The sequence below is a fragment of the Lipophrys pholis genome (assembly GCF_963383615.2).
Source record: "Lipophrys pholis genome assembly, chromosome: 23".
NCBI classification, from domain to species: Eukaryota; Metazoa; Chordata; class Actinopteri; order Blenniiformes; family Blenniidae; genus Lipophrys; species Lipophrys pholis.
The window spans coordinates 722513-739303 of record NC_137645.1 but is presented as its reverse complement, the minus strand read 5'-3'; the positions used below and the strand labels follow the sequence as shown (position 1 = coordinate 739303).

The window sequence follows — 16791 nt, the reverse complement described above, 5'->3', positions numbered from 1 at the left end:
AACACGTCACAGGGACAGATATCAGACATCAACCAGTGTCTCCACAACACATGTCATGTTCCAAAGCCGAGGTGGTGGCGGGGTGGAGGGGAGGGCCGGCTCTCTGACGTGGGGGTCTTCGGTGGAGTTGCGGGTGGAGGGTGAGCCGGGTGAGGCGAGCTCACAGCGGACCCTACCCGTTGAGCTGCTTCATGGCGGCGGTGCTGAACGGCGCCTGGACTTCCATTACTGGGCGCTGTCATCCAGAGCCATCCGAGCCAGGAAGCTGCTGCTGGGCGGGCAAGGGGAGACGGTCTGAGCACGGTCAAGGTCCTGTATTATCACGCTACTGCCACTTGGTCCTTCACTTCCTCAGTCCAACACACAACGGATGTTCAACATCTTGGCTCCCAAACACCGCTGGGTCGTGGTATTCCCACGGTTCCTGTGAGAGCAGACAGACACCAGTGTTAGCCTTCATTTCATCTGCTCTGGCAATAAAAGATTGAAAAACAACTTCGCATTTTCTGAGACCACTGTTTTGATTTTTCAAAGGAAGCTTCCTAGTATTGATGGGAGAGCTGTTTTTAATCTGCCGTCGGTCCGCTGATGTGAGGTGAAGGTGTCGCTGTGAGCCACGGATGCTCACGACAACAAAACCACGCAATCATCATCATGACGCCGGTGCTCCATCCAAACAGTTGATGGATTTCATTTCTCCACATCAATGCACAGAAAGTCACAATTCTTGATTAGTTTCAATGATCTGCTGAAAACACTGTGCTGCACATGTTTATTTCCAGGTGAATTCAAATACATGGCTGCAGCTTTCACAGTTCAGTCAGGGTGAATTTGTGCAGTAGAATCTACTGAAGAATATGAAATCCACTTAACACAGAAGAGCAGACACAAAGAACCACAAGACTGCGGGACAATAACATTTATAGTTCATGTGATGCAAGGTCTCTTCATGTAAAGCTTTAGACTTTCATTATCTAACAACATGAAACAGAAAACTGCTTATTAAGAGTCCCATTAACACCAAGACGCAGCCATAAAGACAGACTACAGAAGGCAGGAGTGTTGGTGGAGATCTTAAATCTGCTGGTCTTCAGTTCCCTGTGGGATGAATAAAGTATTTTCTATTCTATTGTGATGCCTTGCAGTTTGATTGCTGCAACACTCGGGATGTTTATGATAGCTTCTGCACCAATGGGACAATATTTCACAATTATCTCGAACTGAAACTGAACTGGGACGCAAACAGCCAGTCGTGTCTCTTTCTGAACCTTTTTAAAATAAAAATAAGAAGTATGGCATCATAAAAACGCGGCTGTATGAGACAGCTCCATCTGAGGCACTAATAGTCAGTTTCTGACCTCCTCTGCTCATGAAGATCTAAAACCCAGCAGAGCTGCTAAACCAGGCTGAGTCTGGCCTGCGAGTGATGGCGCTCCACCTAAAGCTTCGATCAGCCGCCGCTGCTGACTCATAACGGCCTGGGAGCTGCTGACACCACAGAGAAAGAGAGGCGAGCAGCACAGGAAAATAAAGAACAAATAAACCGGAGGGCAATTGAACGTACGTTCATGAGGAAATGTGCAGCAGTGACTGTCACACCATGTCTCCTCAGGACAGGTAGGTAGCATCACCACCAGAGATCCACCGCGCCGGTACTTCTCTGTCTGGGAGAATCACAAACAACACGAGAACATCCCATCTGTTGTTGGAGGAAAAATATCAAGTCTTTTGTTTTACAGTTTGAAGATGACGCCGGCGATGACAAACACTTCTATTTGGAGATTCATCCTCTTCAGACACACAGCAGCGTGGGGACAAAGTCTCACTGAGGACTTCATTACATGTACACAGGTACCTGAGACTAAACCTTTGGCAATGCAACTCACTGAACCCGCCACCGTTCTAATGTGATTTACATCTTAATTGAAGCGTTTCACTGCCAACCACGACCCGCCATTTCCAGACCCAACAACTAGTGCCTCCAAATGAAACCTTATACTGACGTCTAGCCTTCACCTGCAGGAGGGTTTCTGTCCAGATTGTTTGTAGTCTTTACTGTTCACAGCAACAAGGAAAACAGCTCCAGAAACTAGTGGATTGGTCGATAAAACGAGCAAAAGCAGTTCATTCTGCAAAGGAAACAGCAGTGACTAACGGAGTCTGCAGGTTGCAGTGATGAACAGCCAAGTGATTAGCGGCTTTTCATCATGTGTCTACACTCACAGATGCCGGCACGAGCCCACGAACGGATAACCAAATATTCTGCCGACCTTCACGTTCACATCATTTCTATCAAGCTTTATGTTCTCACAGTTTTATTGTTCTGGTCCCAATGACACACCAACCTGCAGCGTGGCGCTTCAATGGCCACAGGTCGTCTTTACGGTACTGCTGTACAACCTGAAAACGACAAACGTTCATGTATTCTACTCAATGAAAAGGGTGGAGTTTTACTGCAAGGTGCATTTGCACAAGGCTTTTTTAATCTTATATGTATGGAGTTATTAAACCAGGGTCATTTCAATATTTGTGAAGGTCACAAAAATTCCAAACCTGACGACCAAAAGATTACTGCTGATAAGATGAAAATCACTGCAAGTTTGCACATTAAATGTATTATTTCAACACATTTATTTTTATTTTATTTTATAAATGGGAAATTCTTAGTGGGAGGAAATCGGAGTACCCGTGTGGCCATATGACATGATCACATTCACCTACAAAGCAGTAATAAAGTAATCACAGCTGATGTCACACAGACCAATCAGACCAAATAAAAACCTCTTTTGGGCTGTGGTGCTGGACATACAGAGAAAAGTAATAGCAGACTTAAATACTACAAGTGCACACATTATGGTTGATCAGGCAGATGTCCTGAACCCGTGTTATGAGAAGAGCATCGGCTGTCATGGTACAAGTGGATTTAGCTAATAATTGCATTTCCCAAACTGCAGGACTCGCTGCCATGATGGGGGCAGGATGGACGTGGCTTCAACAAGCCACACGCTGCACCTCACTGCAGCGTTTCAAAAGACACCAACACGTCAAACCTAAAGGGTTTCCACCAATATAATGAGCCTCTCTCACACAGTTGCCTTTTCAAACTAATAAATCTGAGGACTTTGCAAAGCTTGGAGCTGATAACTCATTAGATCTGTTACCAAAACCTCTATTCCACTGTTGGATTCTTTCTTGACGTATGTAGTGGGAATGTGGATAACGGAGAATAAAGGAGATCCACGTTTCATGATGGAGAACACAAGTTCCTTCTTTCTGCAGCATTCGGAGCCTGGAGATTCTGAAGACAAACAACTACTCATTTCATGGTGCCTTTTTCAGAAATTTCACCCAGTTTGACTCTGGAATAAATGATGAATGTAGAAGTATATTTTGGATAAACCTGAGGTTAAAACATCCCTCGGTGTAATTCAGTCTGGATACATTTGCTTGAAATGAATGTCTTGAATAAATGCAGAGTCACTGAAGTGTCAGATTTAAGACCAGACTGGAGGAATGATGCATGTTTTACATTTGGGGCTATAAAATCAGATGCACTGACAGATGTGAAAAAGCAAAGTCAACAAAGTAGGTTGAAATGGAAACTGCTGCATTGGAAAAAAGTGTGTTTTGTCCAGGTTGGCACAAGTTGGAGCTTCATCCAGCAACAAACCTCCTCCAGGAAACAAGCTGCAGGAATATGTACTCAACTCCAGTAGAAAGGAAATAAATTACAAAAGAATGACAGAGAGCCACAGCCGAAGATCAGTGGCCCATTCAGGATGGCAGCTTATGTTAATGAAAGTGTTTCAAAGTGTGAGTTTTATAGGAGGAAGCAGCTTGGGTGCACTTCATGACATGGTCAGGATGTTGGCGAGGTGAACAGCTAAATGTGTAGAGTTCAATCTGACTGGGAGAACCGTTTTCACAAGCCGGTCATTTCTAAATGCCTCAACTCCTCATGATGAGAAACTCTGATCCACGAGCTGGTCACCTTCCCTCACTCACTCCTGATTCAGTTAACAAGACGTGGAAGTGACCACCACCAGAGGCTTCCAGCCTTTGGACAGGCGGACGTCGTCACCTCAGCCCGTATCAATGGAAGGACTTGAGTCTCGCTGGGAGCAACATGAATAAAGCCAATTAGAGGAGATAACAGCCATGGGGCAGCTGGTTTGGGATCTGGAAAATCAGAGCAACGCAAGAACCGGCAGATAACAAATGGTTGACCAGAGAGATGCCTCTCGGCAGTCTTGTCTGAGTGCAATAGAAGCCGTGATTCATTCTTTCACCACTAAACTCCATATTCTGTATACACCGATAAAGTCTGAATTCAGATCCTGCTGATACAAAGAGGCAGATTACAAGAAGCAGGGCAAATTATTCCAGGTGCATTCAAAGGACAGCAAGGAAAAAATAAATCTAAAGATGTAATGGATTTAAATTAGATGGTGAAACCTGCTGTGAACGTCTTATTTACCAGATTGGAGAGATGAAATCAGCAGATACAAAACAGAAGACGCCCGATGAAAGATAGTACGCCAAATCATTGCTGCTACATGGAAATACTGTTTTCTGTAGCTTTAGAACTGGACAGGTCAGCTCTTTTCCCTGTGCTGGAATTTGCTTATGACCGAGAGCCTCATGAAGATCAGCTTTGTCACTGAGAAGCACCAACATTGAAACGTTCTTTCAGTAGAAAGTTCACAGTCTGGTGCCATTCAGATGATTCCGGGTTCAAACTTGGGAACGTTCCACGTCCTGATTGGAAAATAATCTGATAGAATTCGTCTCAACACATAGTTGTTACTCATGTGAACTCTGCGAACAGAAGCCTGACATTGAGCCAACAAGATGCTCAAGTTCAACAGCGTTCAGACATTTTACCATTCTGAAGTGGGAACTTCCCACTGAGCAATGGGACAAACTTCTGATGTGGACGTTGCTGTGAAGTGGTGACAGCTGGTGCAGCGACGTCTGGTTCATCCATAACAGTTATTTCTCCTGGAGATGCACACAGGAGGTAAACCGTGTGAATCTCCCAGAGTCTCTGCTGCTACTCAGCAATGCATCAACATGTTTCCAATGTTTGGCAAAGTGATCCAAATGTCTGGGATCACAGTCCGTGTGGTTCTGAGGTCCACCTGGAGGAAAAGCCTTCAATAAAACATGGCCATGTTGGATCACAGGTAGAGATTCTGCTCCTCATTGCATCTGAAGACTAGAACGAGACACACGACATGATCGTCTACATGGACATCAGAGATTCTGCAGCAAGACTGAAGTTGACAGCTCCAAGCAGGACTGGGAGGACAGGACTTATGGTGGAGACCTGGTAGATGGAGGACCTATGGTGGAGAACTAATAGATGGAGGACCTATGGTGAAGACCTGGTTGATGGAGGACCTATGGTGGAGACCTCGTAGATGGAGGACCTATGATGGAGACCTACTAGCAGCTGGAGCTATCCAGGACCAAAACAATCAGACGTTAGATAATGAGCATGGAACCATCAGCCAGGCTGCTCATCCACCGGACCAGAGAGCTCCGACAGCCCAGTCACAGCCGATGGAGGCCGGGAGGGCAGGATCGGGTCCAGAGGAGAGAGGAGCCCGGTCTGTCCTCCTGCTGATGCGGTGGAGCTCCGGAGGAGCAGATCCACGGAGCCGTTAGCACCGAGCTGCCCTACGGAGCGTCAGCTGTCCGGTTACCGTCAGTTAGCCTGTTAGCCTGTTGTAACGAATATGAACCAGGCTCCGAGCTCGGCTTCGTTTAAAACCTTGTAGCAGCTCGCCAGTGAGCTGGAGCCGAAGCCACACACGCCGAGGCCCCTCGGCCCACCTCTCCCCCTCCGATGGTCGAAGGAGGACCACAGCCCGGGCCTGGTCCGGGGCCGGGGCCGGGGCGGCGGAGTAGGCCGCGACCAGGCCGGGCTAGCCGCAGCTAGCACGGATAGCCTAGCATGCTAACAGCCGAGCCAAGCAGCGAAGAAGAAGACAGAGACGCTTCTCAGCCACTAACGTCAAATCACACCGCGAACTGTACGCTACAGCCCGGCCGGCCCGCACGATGCCTATCCGTGCTCTAACCGTGCAATATCCGCGCAACCGTGCGAGTGTGAGCTGTAGAAAAATAGCAATTAGAAGCCTACCCATTAGTTCTTCCTCTGCTGGTTCTCCCACACTGGAGATTGGAAATGATGGAGAGCCGCACTGCGCATGCGCGGCAGGGCAGCCAGCAGATGGGAGAGGTGATGCACGTTTTGTCCAGGGCGCACATCCCTGTGCATACTCCCAAAGTTTACCTAACCTTTTATAACAACATCACCGAGCTGTGCATGCTCTAAACTAACTCCAACTTTAACTAACCTTTTATAACAACATCACCGAGCTGTGCATGCTCTAAACTAACTCCAACTTTAACTGGTCACTCACAGAGCCTCAGCCTCCAGACATGGTTTAGGTATTTCAGCAGAACCTTACAGTAATAAAAACCATTACACGAATTAGTGTGTTCAGTATTTAAAAAGAAGTGAATATTAATGAGGAACATGTTAAAAGTGCATGAATATTACCATGAAAGCTCTGGAGAAGGAAAGTTAACTCACTAAAAGGGCCTAATGTGGTCATTTCTGCTAATTCTACATTTTGTGGAGGAAACATTGAAAAACTCAGCGGCGCTGAAGCAACAAGATGCTGAGCAAAATAAAACATAAAGTCCATGAAAGACCAGAGATCCAGTCAAGGGAGGAGAAAGGGAGAAGCAACGCCTGAATTTAGTCCTGAAGGTCAGACCTGAGGAGACGTTAAATGAATCGGGTGTAAACGGGACGCTTCGCCTGTTTTTAAGGACAAACACCGGAGATGAATATGTGAGAGGAAAGTCATATTTCAGAATAATGGGACAGGATAAACATGAGCCGTGACTGGGAGACAATTTGTGAGTTATCTGGTAGTTTGTTGTGCTTTTTCCTTCACTCATCCATAAGATGTTTCTGTTTCCCCGGAGCTTCATCTTCACTGTGGAGAGGAAGCGTCCTTCAAACTGTTCCATCAAACCCACTGAAGCACAGTCCTGGCTTCAACCTATCTGAATTACATTTACTAACCTCCATTAGAGCAGGTAAGTACTTCTTATTTAATTCCATGAATGGGCCGAAATGAGGTTTTCTGTACAGCAACCAAGCAGATGATTCATATATTGAAATAGTTTCCTTGTCAGACAGAAATGACCGAAGTGACTGAGACTCCACAGGCTCTGAAAAACGAACATCTAATAGTTCTAATCAATGAAAACCCTAATATATCAAATGTAATGAATATGTCAAATACATCATAGATTATAATTCTATAGAAGACAATATTAAAAGAATATCAAATGATATTCAGAATTTCTTGGTACATGATCTGTGCAGACATGGATAAACAACTACTATGATACTAAATATACTATTGGACTTTCCAACGACACCGCTGATAAGAAATACTGGAAATTAATGAATATCTCAACAATAACAATTACCACGTCACCAACCTCAGCCAATCAGAGGGCAGAGATACAGTCAAAGCAGGAAGTCGTCACTTTTCGCGGAACCGTTTACCCGCGAAGATTTTCCACCACGTCCTTCGGTAAGTGAGATTACTAGAAGTTAGTTCGGTTATTTCAACTACCGGTCGAAGTGATCCGACTGAGAATCAGCAGCTTGTCGCTCGATTTGACCGTTATTCCTTGAACGAGCCCGGAGAGATGACCGGCACCAGACTCCATTCACAGATCCCGCAGATTAGCGGGATTTTGATTTCTGACTGATAATAATCTTATTTTGAGCAAAGTCAACGGCTGGTTTGGTCTTATGAGTTTCTCTTTAATCCGGCAAATACAGTTTCCTGTAAATCATGATGGATTTCATGGTTTTTTACAGATTTCCCCTGAGTTCAACATGTGTCGTAGTTACTGGAGTTGTGCCTTGTTGTTTTTGTATTGGACCGATTGATCAATATATTGTGCTTAAAGATTACCTAACTGACGTCACTACAGAATTATGAGTTATGAGCACAGAGCTATATGTGAATACACAGTAATTCTGTAATTAAACGGTCATACCTTCTTGAGGTCTGTGCAGACACAGCATCATCATCATCATCATCATCATCATGGCAGGGAGGAAGGTGAAACATGCTGGCATGCCAGCAGCAGACTGCCTCAGACAGGTAGGTGAAACACCTGTCCACAGCCCTCAGAGGACCACAGTGTATTAACCCTGTGTGTTTTCAGGCCCAGAGCATCCTGAGGGAGAGGTTCTGTCTCCAGCGGCTCCCTGACAGCCTGGAGGGGATGGACACTCAGTATGAGTAGGTTCCTTCACATGATGTTGGTGGAGTTTCACTTAACAAATGATTAGAAGTGTGTTAATAACAACCGCACTAAACGAATAAGGAAATGGGATTATATTGTGTTCATGTTTTCCACTAGTTTCAAATTAAACCTCTGAAGGACTTTTTGCTGTTTACAACGATTCACGAATGTTCCACATTAAAGATGTTTGCAGCTAAAACAAACGTGTTTGTCAGAGAAAGTGAAAGTTGTTGGAGATCCAGAAAGACCAGGAAGCTCCTTTGAGTCCAGCCGGAGAGAATTCTGGGTAACGTAGTTCTGATTGATCCAGACGCCTCCGGGACCTGCTGAGGCGGACCGCCGTGAACGGGGAGAGCAACTCGGTGCTGATCGTCGGTCCCAGAGGGGCGGGGAAAACCACGGTGAGCCTCGCAGCCTGGGGGTGGGGGTGGCAGGGGGGGACCCTGGGACGTGTGTGACGATTTGTGTGTGTGTGTGTGTGTGTGTAGCTCTTACGCTGTGTGCTGAGGGAACTGCTGGACGACAAGGAGGTGCAGAGAAACCTTTTACAGGTTCATCTCAACGGTACCAGCCCATCATCATCATCACCTCACTGTACCAGCCCATCATCATCATCACCTCACTGTACCAGCACATCTTCACCTCACTACCAGCCTATCTTCATCCTCACCTCACTGTACCAGCCCATCATCATCATCATCACCTCACTGTACCAGCACATCTTCACCTCACTACCAGCCCATCTTTATCTTCACCTCACTACCAGCCCATCTTCATCCTCACCTCACAATATGGCTGCAGAGACGAAGCACCTCACAGTTTACCCTCCTCATGACCTCATTAAATACCATTTTAACAAAATTCATAAACACTTTGAGATAAAATAGATTTGTTGTTAGTTATTGTGTATGAAAGTCAGGAAATGAAGTTTATTTACTTTAGTGCTACAATATTTAAATGATCCTTTCTGTCTGTCAGACTTTTATACAGGTGATTTTACATCGTACTTGTGTGTGTGTGTGTGTGTGTTGAAGGCCTCCTGCAGACTGACGACAGAATCGCCCTGAAGGAAATCACGTTACAGCTTCACCTGGAAAATGTTGTTGGAGACAAAGTGTTTGTGAGTCTCCGTTCAGACGTTGATCAACGTTTTGTAGAAGAAAATCTGCAGTGAAATCTCGTCCTGCTTCATTTCAGGGAAGTTTTGCAGAAAACCTGGTTTTCCTGCTGGAGGCGCTGAAGCGAGGTGAGTGAAGTTGAGGCGTTGGTGTTTCCTGCGGAGCGGAGCTGGAGGTGACGCTGTGACGCTGCTTCCAGGCGACCGCAGCAGCAGCCGCCCCGTGTTGTTCGTCCTGGACGAGTTCCACCTGTTCACGCAGCACAAGAACCAGACGCTGCTCTACAACCTGCTGGACATCTCGCAGTCTGCGCAGACGCCGGTGGTGGTGGTCGGCCTCACCTGCAGGCTGGTAGGAGCAGCTCAGGACTCCGCCTTCACGTCGGGTCCGAGCCGGAGAGGCTGACACTGTTTTTCCACGCAGGACGTCCTGGAGCTGCTGGAAAAGAGGGTCAAGTCGCGGTTCTCCCACCGTCAGATTCACCTGCTGAGTGCCATCACCTTCAGCCAGTACCTGGAGCGGGTTCAGACGCAGCTCCGCCTGCCGGACGACTTCCCCGACCCGCGCTTTGCTCAGGACTGGAACGCCGGCCTCCAGGTGGGAGGGGGGAGGCGAGGACTTGAGCTTCTCTGAGTGGTAGTCTGATGTTCAGCAGCTTCACACTGGTTTTGTCCTCAGACGCTGTGTGAAGACAAGTCGGTTCAGGAGGTTTTCCAGCGACACTTCAACTCCAGCAGACTCTTGGACTCGCTGCACCGCCTGCTGGTCAGAGCAACTCTTCTTCCTGCTTTTCCTTCCACCAACAACTCTTCAGTTTGTGACGTTTCTCCTCTGGGCTCAGATTCTGTGTCTGAGTCGCGTCTCTCCTTCCCGACCGTCCATCAGGCCGGCTGACGTCCTGGAGGCCAGTCGCTGCTGTCTGGGCGACTCCAGGGTCAACATGCTGCACGGTGAGCAACGGGACAACGGGACGCCCAGAGGTCAAGGTTTCTTTGGTGACTGAACGTGTGTCTCTTCAGGTTTGTCCATCTTGGAGCTGTGCCTGATCATCGCCATGAAGCATCTGACGGACGTGTACGAAGGAGAGCCCTTCAACTTCCAGATGGTTTATAACGGTAACGTGAAGCCGGAGAAGAGCCGCCATCGCCACCGCCACCGCCGCTACTCCGGCTTCACTTCCTCCTCTTTGTCCCACACAGAGTTCAAGAAGTTCCTGCACAGGAAGTCCAACTCCATGTACAAGTTTGAGCAGCCAGTCATCATGAAGGTACACACACACACACTCCACTACCATTAAACACTGTTGACATGTAAACAGGATGAATTAATTTAGAAAAACAAGAAAAGTTGCCCCCCCCCAACCCCCCCCCCCCCCCATTCATATTTAAAAACTTCTGACTTTTGACACGATTGAATGATTGGCAGCCTCACAAAACCTGCTATTGCCCCCTAGTGGCCATTAGTCTTCCAACACTAACAAACATCCAATGGAGTTCATGAATATAAATGACTTGGGGAACAATATTTAGTTTATGTGTTGGAACATCCCTGTACTGCCCCTCCCGTAACTGCCCCAGTCCCTCCCTTCTCAGTATTGAACCAGTATTTCTTTTTAATGTTATTTTTGTTTTTAAGTCTGTACTGTCAGAAGTGTTTTATGTATAGCACACACTGGATGTATAAAGTATCAATCTACCTGTGTGGCGACAGTGCTAACCACTGCAGCACCGAGCCGCGGCTCCTGCAGGTGAACACACAGGTGAACACATGAAGCGTCTCCTCCCCAGGCCTTCGAGCACCTGCTGCAGCTGGAGCTGGTCCGGCCCGTGGACGGCTCCTCGGCCAGGACCCAGAAGGACTTCGTGTTGATGAAGCTCATGCTGGACCAGAGCCAGGTCATAGAGGTGCTGCAGAAATACCCACAATGCCCCACGGACCTCCGGCAGTGGGCCATGTCATCCTTTGAGTAGCACGGATGAAGACTTATTGACATTGAAGGAGACGATGTCGTTTCCACTGCTGAGGGTTCATAATGAGTGCATGAAAATAAACACGAATGTTTTCAGTCACAGTTGTTTGAATAAACTCAGATCATCAAACTGCTAAACAAAACTTGACATGTGATTTTAACCTTTAGGCTTTAGTGCTGTTCTGTCACTGAACTGTTAAAAACCCCATTAGAGCTTATTGATCATTTGAACTAATTCATTTAGCTGCTCCATGCTGCCATCTAGTGGGTGATGTCTGCAACAAACCAACTCAAACAATACAAAGTTTTCAACAGATAGTAAACCTGAGCTCTTATTGTGTTTGAGCTGCGTCTTCTCACCGTGTGTGTGTGTGTAACAAGGCTGTGAGTCCAGTGAAGAAGAAATGTCCACAATCTAAAAACACATTTATTTACATGACGTGGATCTTCAGCTGATAAAAAGCGAGTGGCAGCGCTGACCAGGGAGCTCATCTGCTCGCTGGTGATGCTTCAGGGTTTGTGAAGGCTCCTCCTCTTCCTCCCTCCAGCTCTGAGAAAGGTCAGAGGTCAGGACGAGGATGCCTTCACGCTGGTATTGATCCTAGAAGCCCAGCAGGGGGCCAACTGTTCTTCACTGTCCACTTTGAAGTTGCAGTTTGAACACAAAACGACTGAGGAGCAAAGAACTAGTCAGAAGGTGGAGGATTCCTTCCCTCCCTGCCGCCCTCATGAACACATGAAACCTGCGAGCATCAACACCAGCAGAAGCAGCAGGTCCTGGATCAGCGCTGCCACTCCAGAGCCTCGAGAAATGTGGGGTCACTCGTAGTGTTTTTCAGTCTTTTTTTCCAGTTCCATACAAATATCCAACCTGGCAACCCGACGGATCTCACAGAGAAGATGTTTTTCCTGTGGCGAGGTCAGTGGAGCTCCAGGTTTCCTCTCACGTCCTGACCACCAGGCGGGAAACACGAGATGCTGGAATGAAGTACCTGTCGTGGTGATCGTAGTATTGCAACTGCACTCAAAGAGCTATACAAAATGCAACCACCAGGGGGCCCCAACTGGCTCCTTGAGGGACACCAGGGCTTTTCTGCTGATGGAGCCTGAAGTGCTTTCCTGGACTGGAGGGAATCTTCTAACTTCAGAGTGGAAACACCAGAAAAGTATAAATGAATGTAGAGGAAACACTGAAGTTCAACACGCACTTATAAAGATTCAGCTCAGAGTATATAGTTGATACAGGTTGTATGTCTGTACACAGCCTAGACTTAAAGTAGTGGGCAACAAGACACAAATGGTACAAATTTATATGCACAGCAGGGGGCGCTGGGCTGGAGGAGGTCCTGGTGAGACACCAAGCCGCACGCAGTGGAGGTACTCCCCACTACTGCACTGCTTAGGAAGTACTGCACTGTTCAGGCAGTATTGCACCGCTCAGGTAGTACTGTACTCAGGTAGTACTGCTCTGCTCAGGTAGTACTGCACCGTTCAGGAAGTACTGCTCTGCTCAGGTAGTAGTGCACCGTTCAGGAAGTACTGCACTGCTCAGGTAGTATTGCACCATTCAGGAAGTATTGCACTGCTCAGGTAGTACTGCACTCTGGTAGTACTGCTCTGCTCAGGACATACTGCACTGCTCAGATAGTACTTCACTGCTCAGGTAGTACTTCACTGCTCAGTCCTGGAGACGAGAGCTCTCTGCTTCTCTGAATAAATAAGTTGTTGGTTTTTCTTTGTAATCACATTACATGAACAGTATTTCTGAAGTAATTATGTTGTTTTGCTTCTGGAAGTTTCAAAAAATAAAAAAACTGATTTATCATGATTTTTTCTGAGGAAAACCGACATGTAAAGAAACGGTGTTTAGAAGAATAAAAAGATTTTCCATGTGTTTTGTTGAAATAGTGAATTAGTCGTTTAAATATAAAGAGTTGGTGCAGAACTAATGGACTCAATGTGACGATAAACTAAACAGTCTGTTTTCCTGATACACGTATGAAAGTTTCTTTCCATAGAAGTAGAGACAGAAACTCCACCGGCTGGGTGAAAGCAGCAAGTCCATGTTTAGTTCTAAATACTGTTCCTTCAGAAAACAGACCCGGCGATGCAACACTCCAGCAGTACCGGTCTGCCTCGGACACGCAGTTTGGTTTGTTTGTGATTGTTTGGTTTGTTTGTGATTATCTGGACTGTTTGTTTGTTGATTATTTGTTTGTTGATTATCGGGACCGTTTGGTGGAGAGTTGGTCGAGGGAAGGTTAAGGAACTTCAGGCCGGAAGGACAGGAAGCAGCCCTGGAGGTTGTTTCTTGTGACTGGAGGGTGGGGTGGGGTGGGGGGGACGTCCACTGCGTGGGCGGGGCTACAGCTCCACCAGGACGGGGCACAATCACACCAAACCAGCCAGACACAAAGCCCTCTAAAAGTACGTGGGGCCGGGCTCACCAATCCACAAATACTGGAATCCAGGAGTCTGAAGAACATTCATTCTCGGTCACTTTGTCCATAGACTGAGTAGAAAGAAGCAAGTTACACTATATATCTTTTGTTTTTCTTTTGAATTAAAGTATTTCCTGAATTACAACTGAACATCCCCCCTCCCCGAAACAACAACAACAACAACAACAACAACAACCATAAATCCAGCCGACTCGTCCGTCGAGCGGCAGCGGAGCTCTGATCCCCAAAACCTCAGGCCAGTAAATTAAAAAATAAATACAGAACATATCAATATGCAAGATCACGGATTTAAAAAAAAAAAAAGAAGAAACAAAAACAATGCTACATTTGTGTGTGTGTGTGTGTGTGTGTGTGAGTGTGTGTGTGTGTGAGTGTGTGTGTGTTGAAAGTCGCTCCTGCAGCTGGTCCTACAGTGTAGGGTAGTTTGCGGCACTGGTTGCATATCACTGGCTAGAACTTAGAAAAGCATAGTACTGAATCCCTGAATGATGTTTGCTGGTTTGGGCTGGATTCCACGGAGCAGTTTAAAGCGGAGGCCAGACTGGCGTCAGCGGCGGAGCCACGTCGGCAGGCGACCTCGTTCTGGTGCTGGAAAGCTGTCCGCATGAGGAAACGTCTGTTACTTTATCCAGATCCAACATATCTAATCCAGTTTGAAGCACCTCCTGCAGGAGGACCTGGGGTTTGGGTTAGTTTGCCACACTGGGAGTGAGGTAGAGCTGACCGCAGGACTGCTGGGGTTTGAGGACAGATCGTCCCCGACGGTTAAAGATCCACGAGTTATATTGAAGGAACTAAAGAGCAGCAGCATAGAAGAGCAATATCATGTGAATATTGTGCTACAAGACGATGGCTTCTACTTCCTGCAGGTTTGCTGTGTTGCTCTTTGCTGAAGTGAGAGTAAATGTTAGCATGGTAAGCTAATAGCAAATGTTAGCACGGTAAGCTAATACAGACACACCACCGTCGTGTTGTTAACTCCAATGTTTCCCTCCATTCAGACTTCTGATTCTGGAAAATGACCCCAACAAGTTAAATATGATTTATTTCTTCCAGTTTTCATGGTCAAAGTTCAATAATTAACAAAAACAAACATTTTATGTTTCCAGATCAAATCTGCTTTTCTCTTCTTATAAAGGGGCGTGTCCTAACCCTGCACCAAGGGGCGTGTCCTAACCCTGCACCAAGGGGCGTGTCCTGATCCTGCAGCCAATAGAAATACTGTGTTGAGCGTCTAAGCCCCACCCCTTCCTGTGAGTTCAGCAGCAGCTTGATGACGCCATCAGTTTAACATCATGCACATCGTTTCTACTTCAAGCCTTCCTGCTCGTCAGAACCTGGAGCGTCGGTCGTTTCATCATTAGAACCTGGAGCGTCAGTCAACACTAAAGATTCAGACACTAAAACAAGCTCCAGGTTCTAATGATGGAACGACTGAGTGACGTTTCCTCCACGACTCAAAGTTCAGTGTGTGCTGTAAACAAGTCCTGAAGGAAGGTTTCCTCATGCGGCGCCTTCCAGTCGCACCAGAGCTCGACGTTAAACTGCTTCCTGTGAAATTCCTCCCAAAGCTTGAGGAGAGACTGCAAGTCTGCCGGCACCAGTGTTCAACGTCCCTCAGAGGAAAGAAAGACTCCCTGCTGCTTCCACAGCAGTGACAGATACATCCGTTTGGCCTGACATCTACCAGAGTAACTAGTACGATACTGATACGTAGAGATGGCACCAGGACGTGGGGGGGGGGGGGGGGGGGGGGGGGGGGCTCGTCTCGGCTGGCGGGGTCGACGGGACGATGGCGGGTTCGTCTGTCCAGGACACGGGGGTGAGATAATACTGGTAAAGTTTACCGAGGTCCTTCACCCAGCAGCTTATTGATCACTCCTCTAATTAAACCGTCTCATCATTAGTCTGTTCTTCCTCTCAAACGACTCAGTAACTTTTGAGTTTGATAGAATTTCATTTTGGTTTCAGTGGGAACGTTCCCACTTCCCACATCGTTTGTAAACGTACGAATGGTTTTCATTATTAAAAATTTCTCATTCTGAGTGACGTTACATTAATTTCTTCAAGGTCTCCAAAGTTTCACACGTTGGACGCCATTCAGATGTACTTTTCCTACTTCAAACTCCAAACTTTCCCATTTCCCAGTGGAAAAAACACACGTGACAGAAATGGAAACCCCTGCTGGGTTTTGGAGCGAACAGACTCAGTATGTGGGGTTTGCCAGAACGTTCCAATTTCCCAGTGGGAGCGAGGTGGCGCCCCCACCAGGCGAGACGAGGCGACGCAGACAGAGGAGAGAGGCGCAGGAGGCCAGAGAGAGAGGAGGCGCTCCAGCTCCAGACGGGAGGAGGTGAGTAGCAAAGATTCCTGAGGTGAGTCAAAAGAGAGCAGGAGAAATGAAAAGACGTGTGCAATCAAATCAAAAGCAAGCTGGCTCAGCTAAATACAGGTGCACCTCCAACGTGAAGGCCGGGACTCCCAGTCGGGACGCCTCTGCTCAAGCAAACATGGCGGGTGACTGAATTTGTTCAAGTTCCTAAATAGAATCACGACACAGAACTGATTCACAGAATAACAAAAGAAAGAGTTTGACTGGTTGGTTCTGAGTACGTCAGAGAGCCGTCACCCCCAGAGACTGAGAGCAGCTCCTGTTCACGCCGCTGACACTGCAAACCAAAACAGAAAAATCACTGTAAATGACCACTTCATCATGTGTGGGACGATTTGATCCCCCGATCTGAACAGAACTAGAAGAGGGCGTCAGTCCGTCATCCAAACCAAAGAGAGGAAACAGGGTGTGTGAGGCCGAGTGGGTCGAGGCTTCAGAGGTCATGGAGACCGTGACTAATTTAAACTGTCCATCTGAACTGAGGTATACCTGGTTGAA

The 16791-nt window shown here is 47.1% G+C and overlaps 1 protein-coding gene across 3 annotated transcripts; it reads left to right on the top strand.

Annotated features, from left to right (window-relative positions):
• The first annotated feature begins 7547 nt into the window (after window positions 1–7547).
• orc4 (origin recognition complex, subunit 4) lies at window positions 7548–12979 on the top strand. Of its 3 annotated transcripts, none has more exons than XM_080493099.1 (14): window positions 7548–7625; window positions 8120–8207; window positions 8272–8348; window positions 8663–8753; window positions 8841–8916; window positions 9387–9472; window positions 9550–9598; window positions 9670–9821; window positions 9894–10067; window positions 10149–10235; window positions 10312–10420; window positions 10490–10585; window positions 10670–10737; window positions 11258–12979. In XM_080493099.1, exons 2-14 carry the CDS (start codon window positions 8151–8153, stop codon window positions 11438–11440), a joined length of 1305 nt encoding a protein of 434 aa, XP_080349225.1. In that variant the 5' UTR covers window positions 7548–7625; window positions 8120–8150; the 3' UTR covers window positions 11441–12979. The 3 variants fall into 3 exon arrangements, with proteins under 3 accessions (XP_080349225.1, XP_080349224.1, XP_080349226.1); XM_080493098.1 differs by having other exon boundaries at window positions 7561–7625; window positions 8110–8207; XM_080493100.1 differs by lacking the exon at window positions 8120–8207 and having other exon boundaries at window positions 7603–7625.
• Window positions 12980–16791: the final 3812 nt, after the last annotated feature.

Excerpts from the sequence above, each read along its gene's own strand:
- orc4 (XM_080493099.1), top strand. The coding sequence starts at position 8,151 with ATGGCAGGGAGGAAGGTGAAACATGCTGGCATGCCAGCAGCAGACTGC. Across the intron at positions 8,208-8,271 it reads CAGCAGACTGCCTCAGACAG|GCCCAGAGCATCCTGAGGGA; the intron begins GTAGGTGAAACA and ends GTGTGTTTTCAG. Across the intron at positions 9,822-9,893 it reads TCGGCCTCACCTGCAGGCTG|GACGTCCTGGAGCTGCTGGA; the intron begins GTAGGAGCAGCT and ends TTTTCCACGCAG.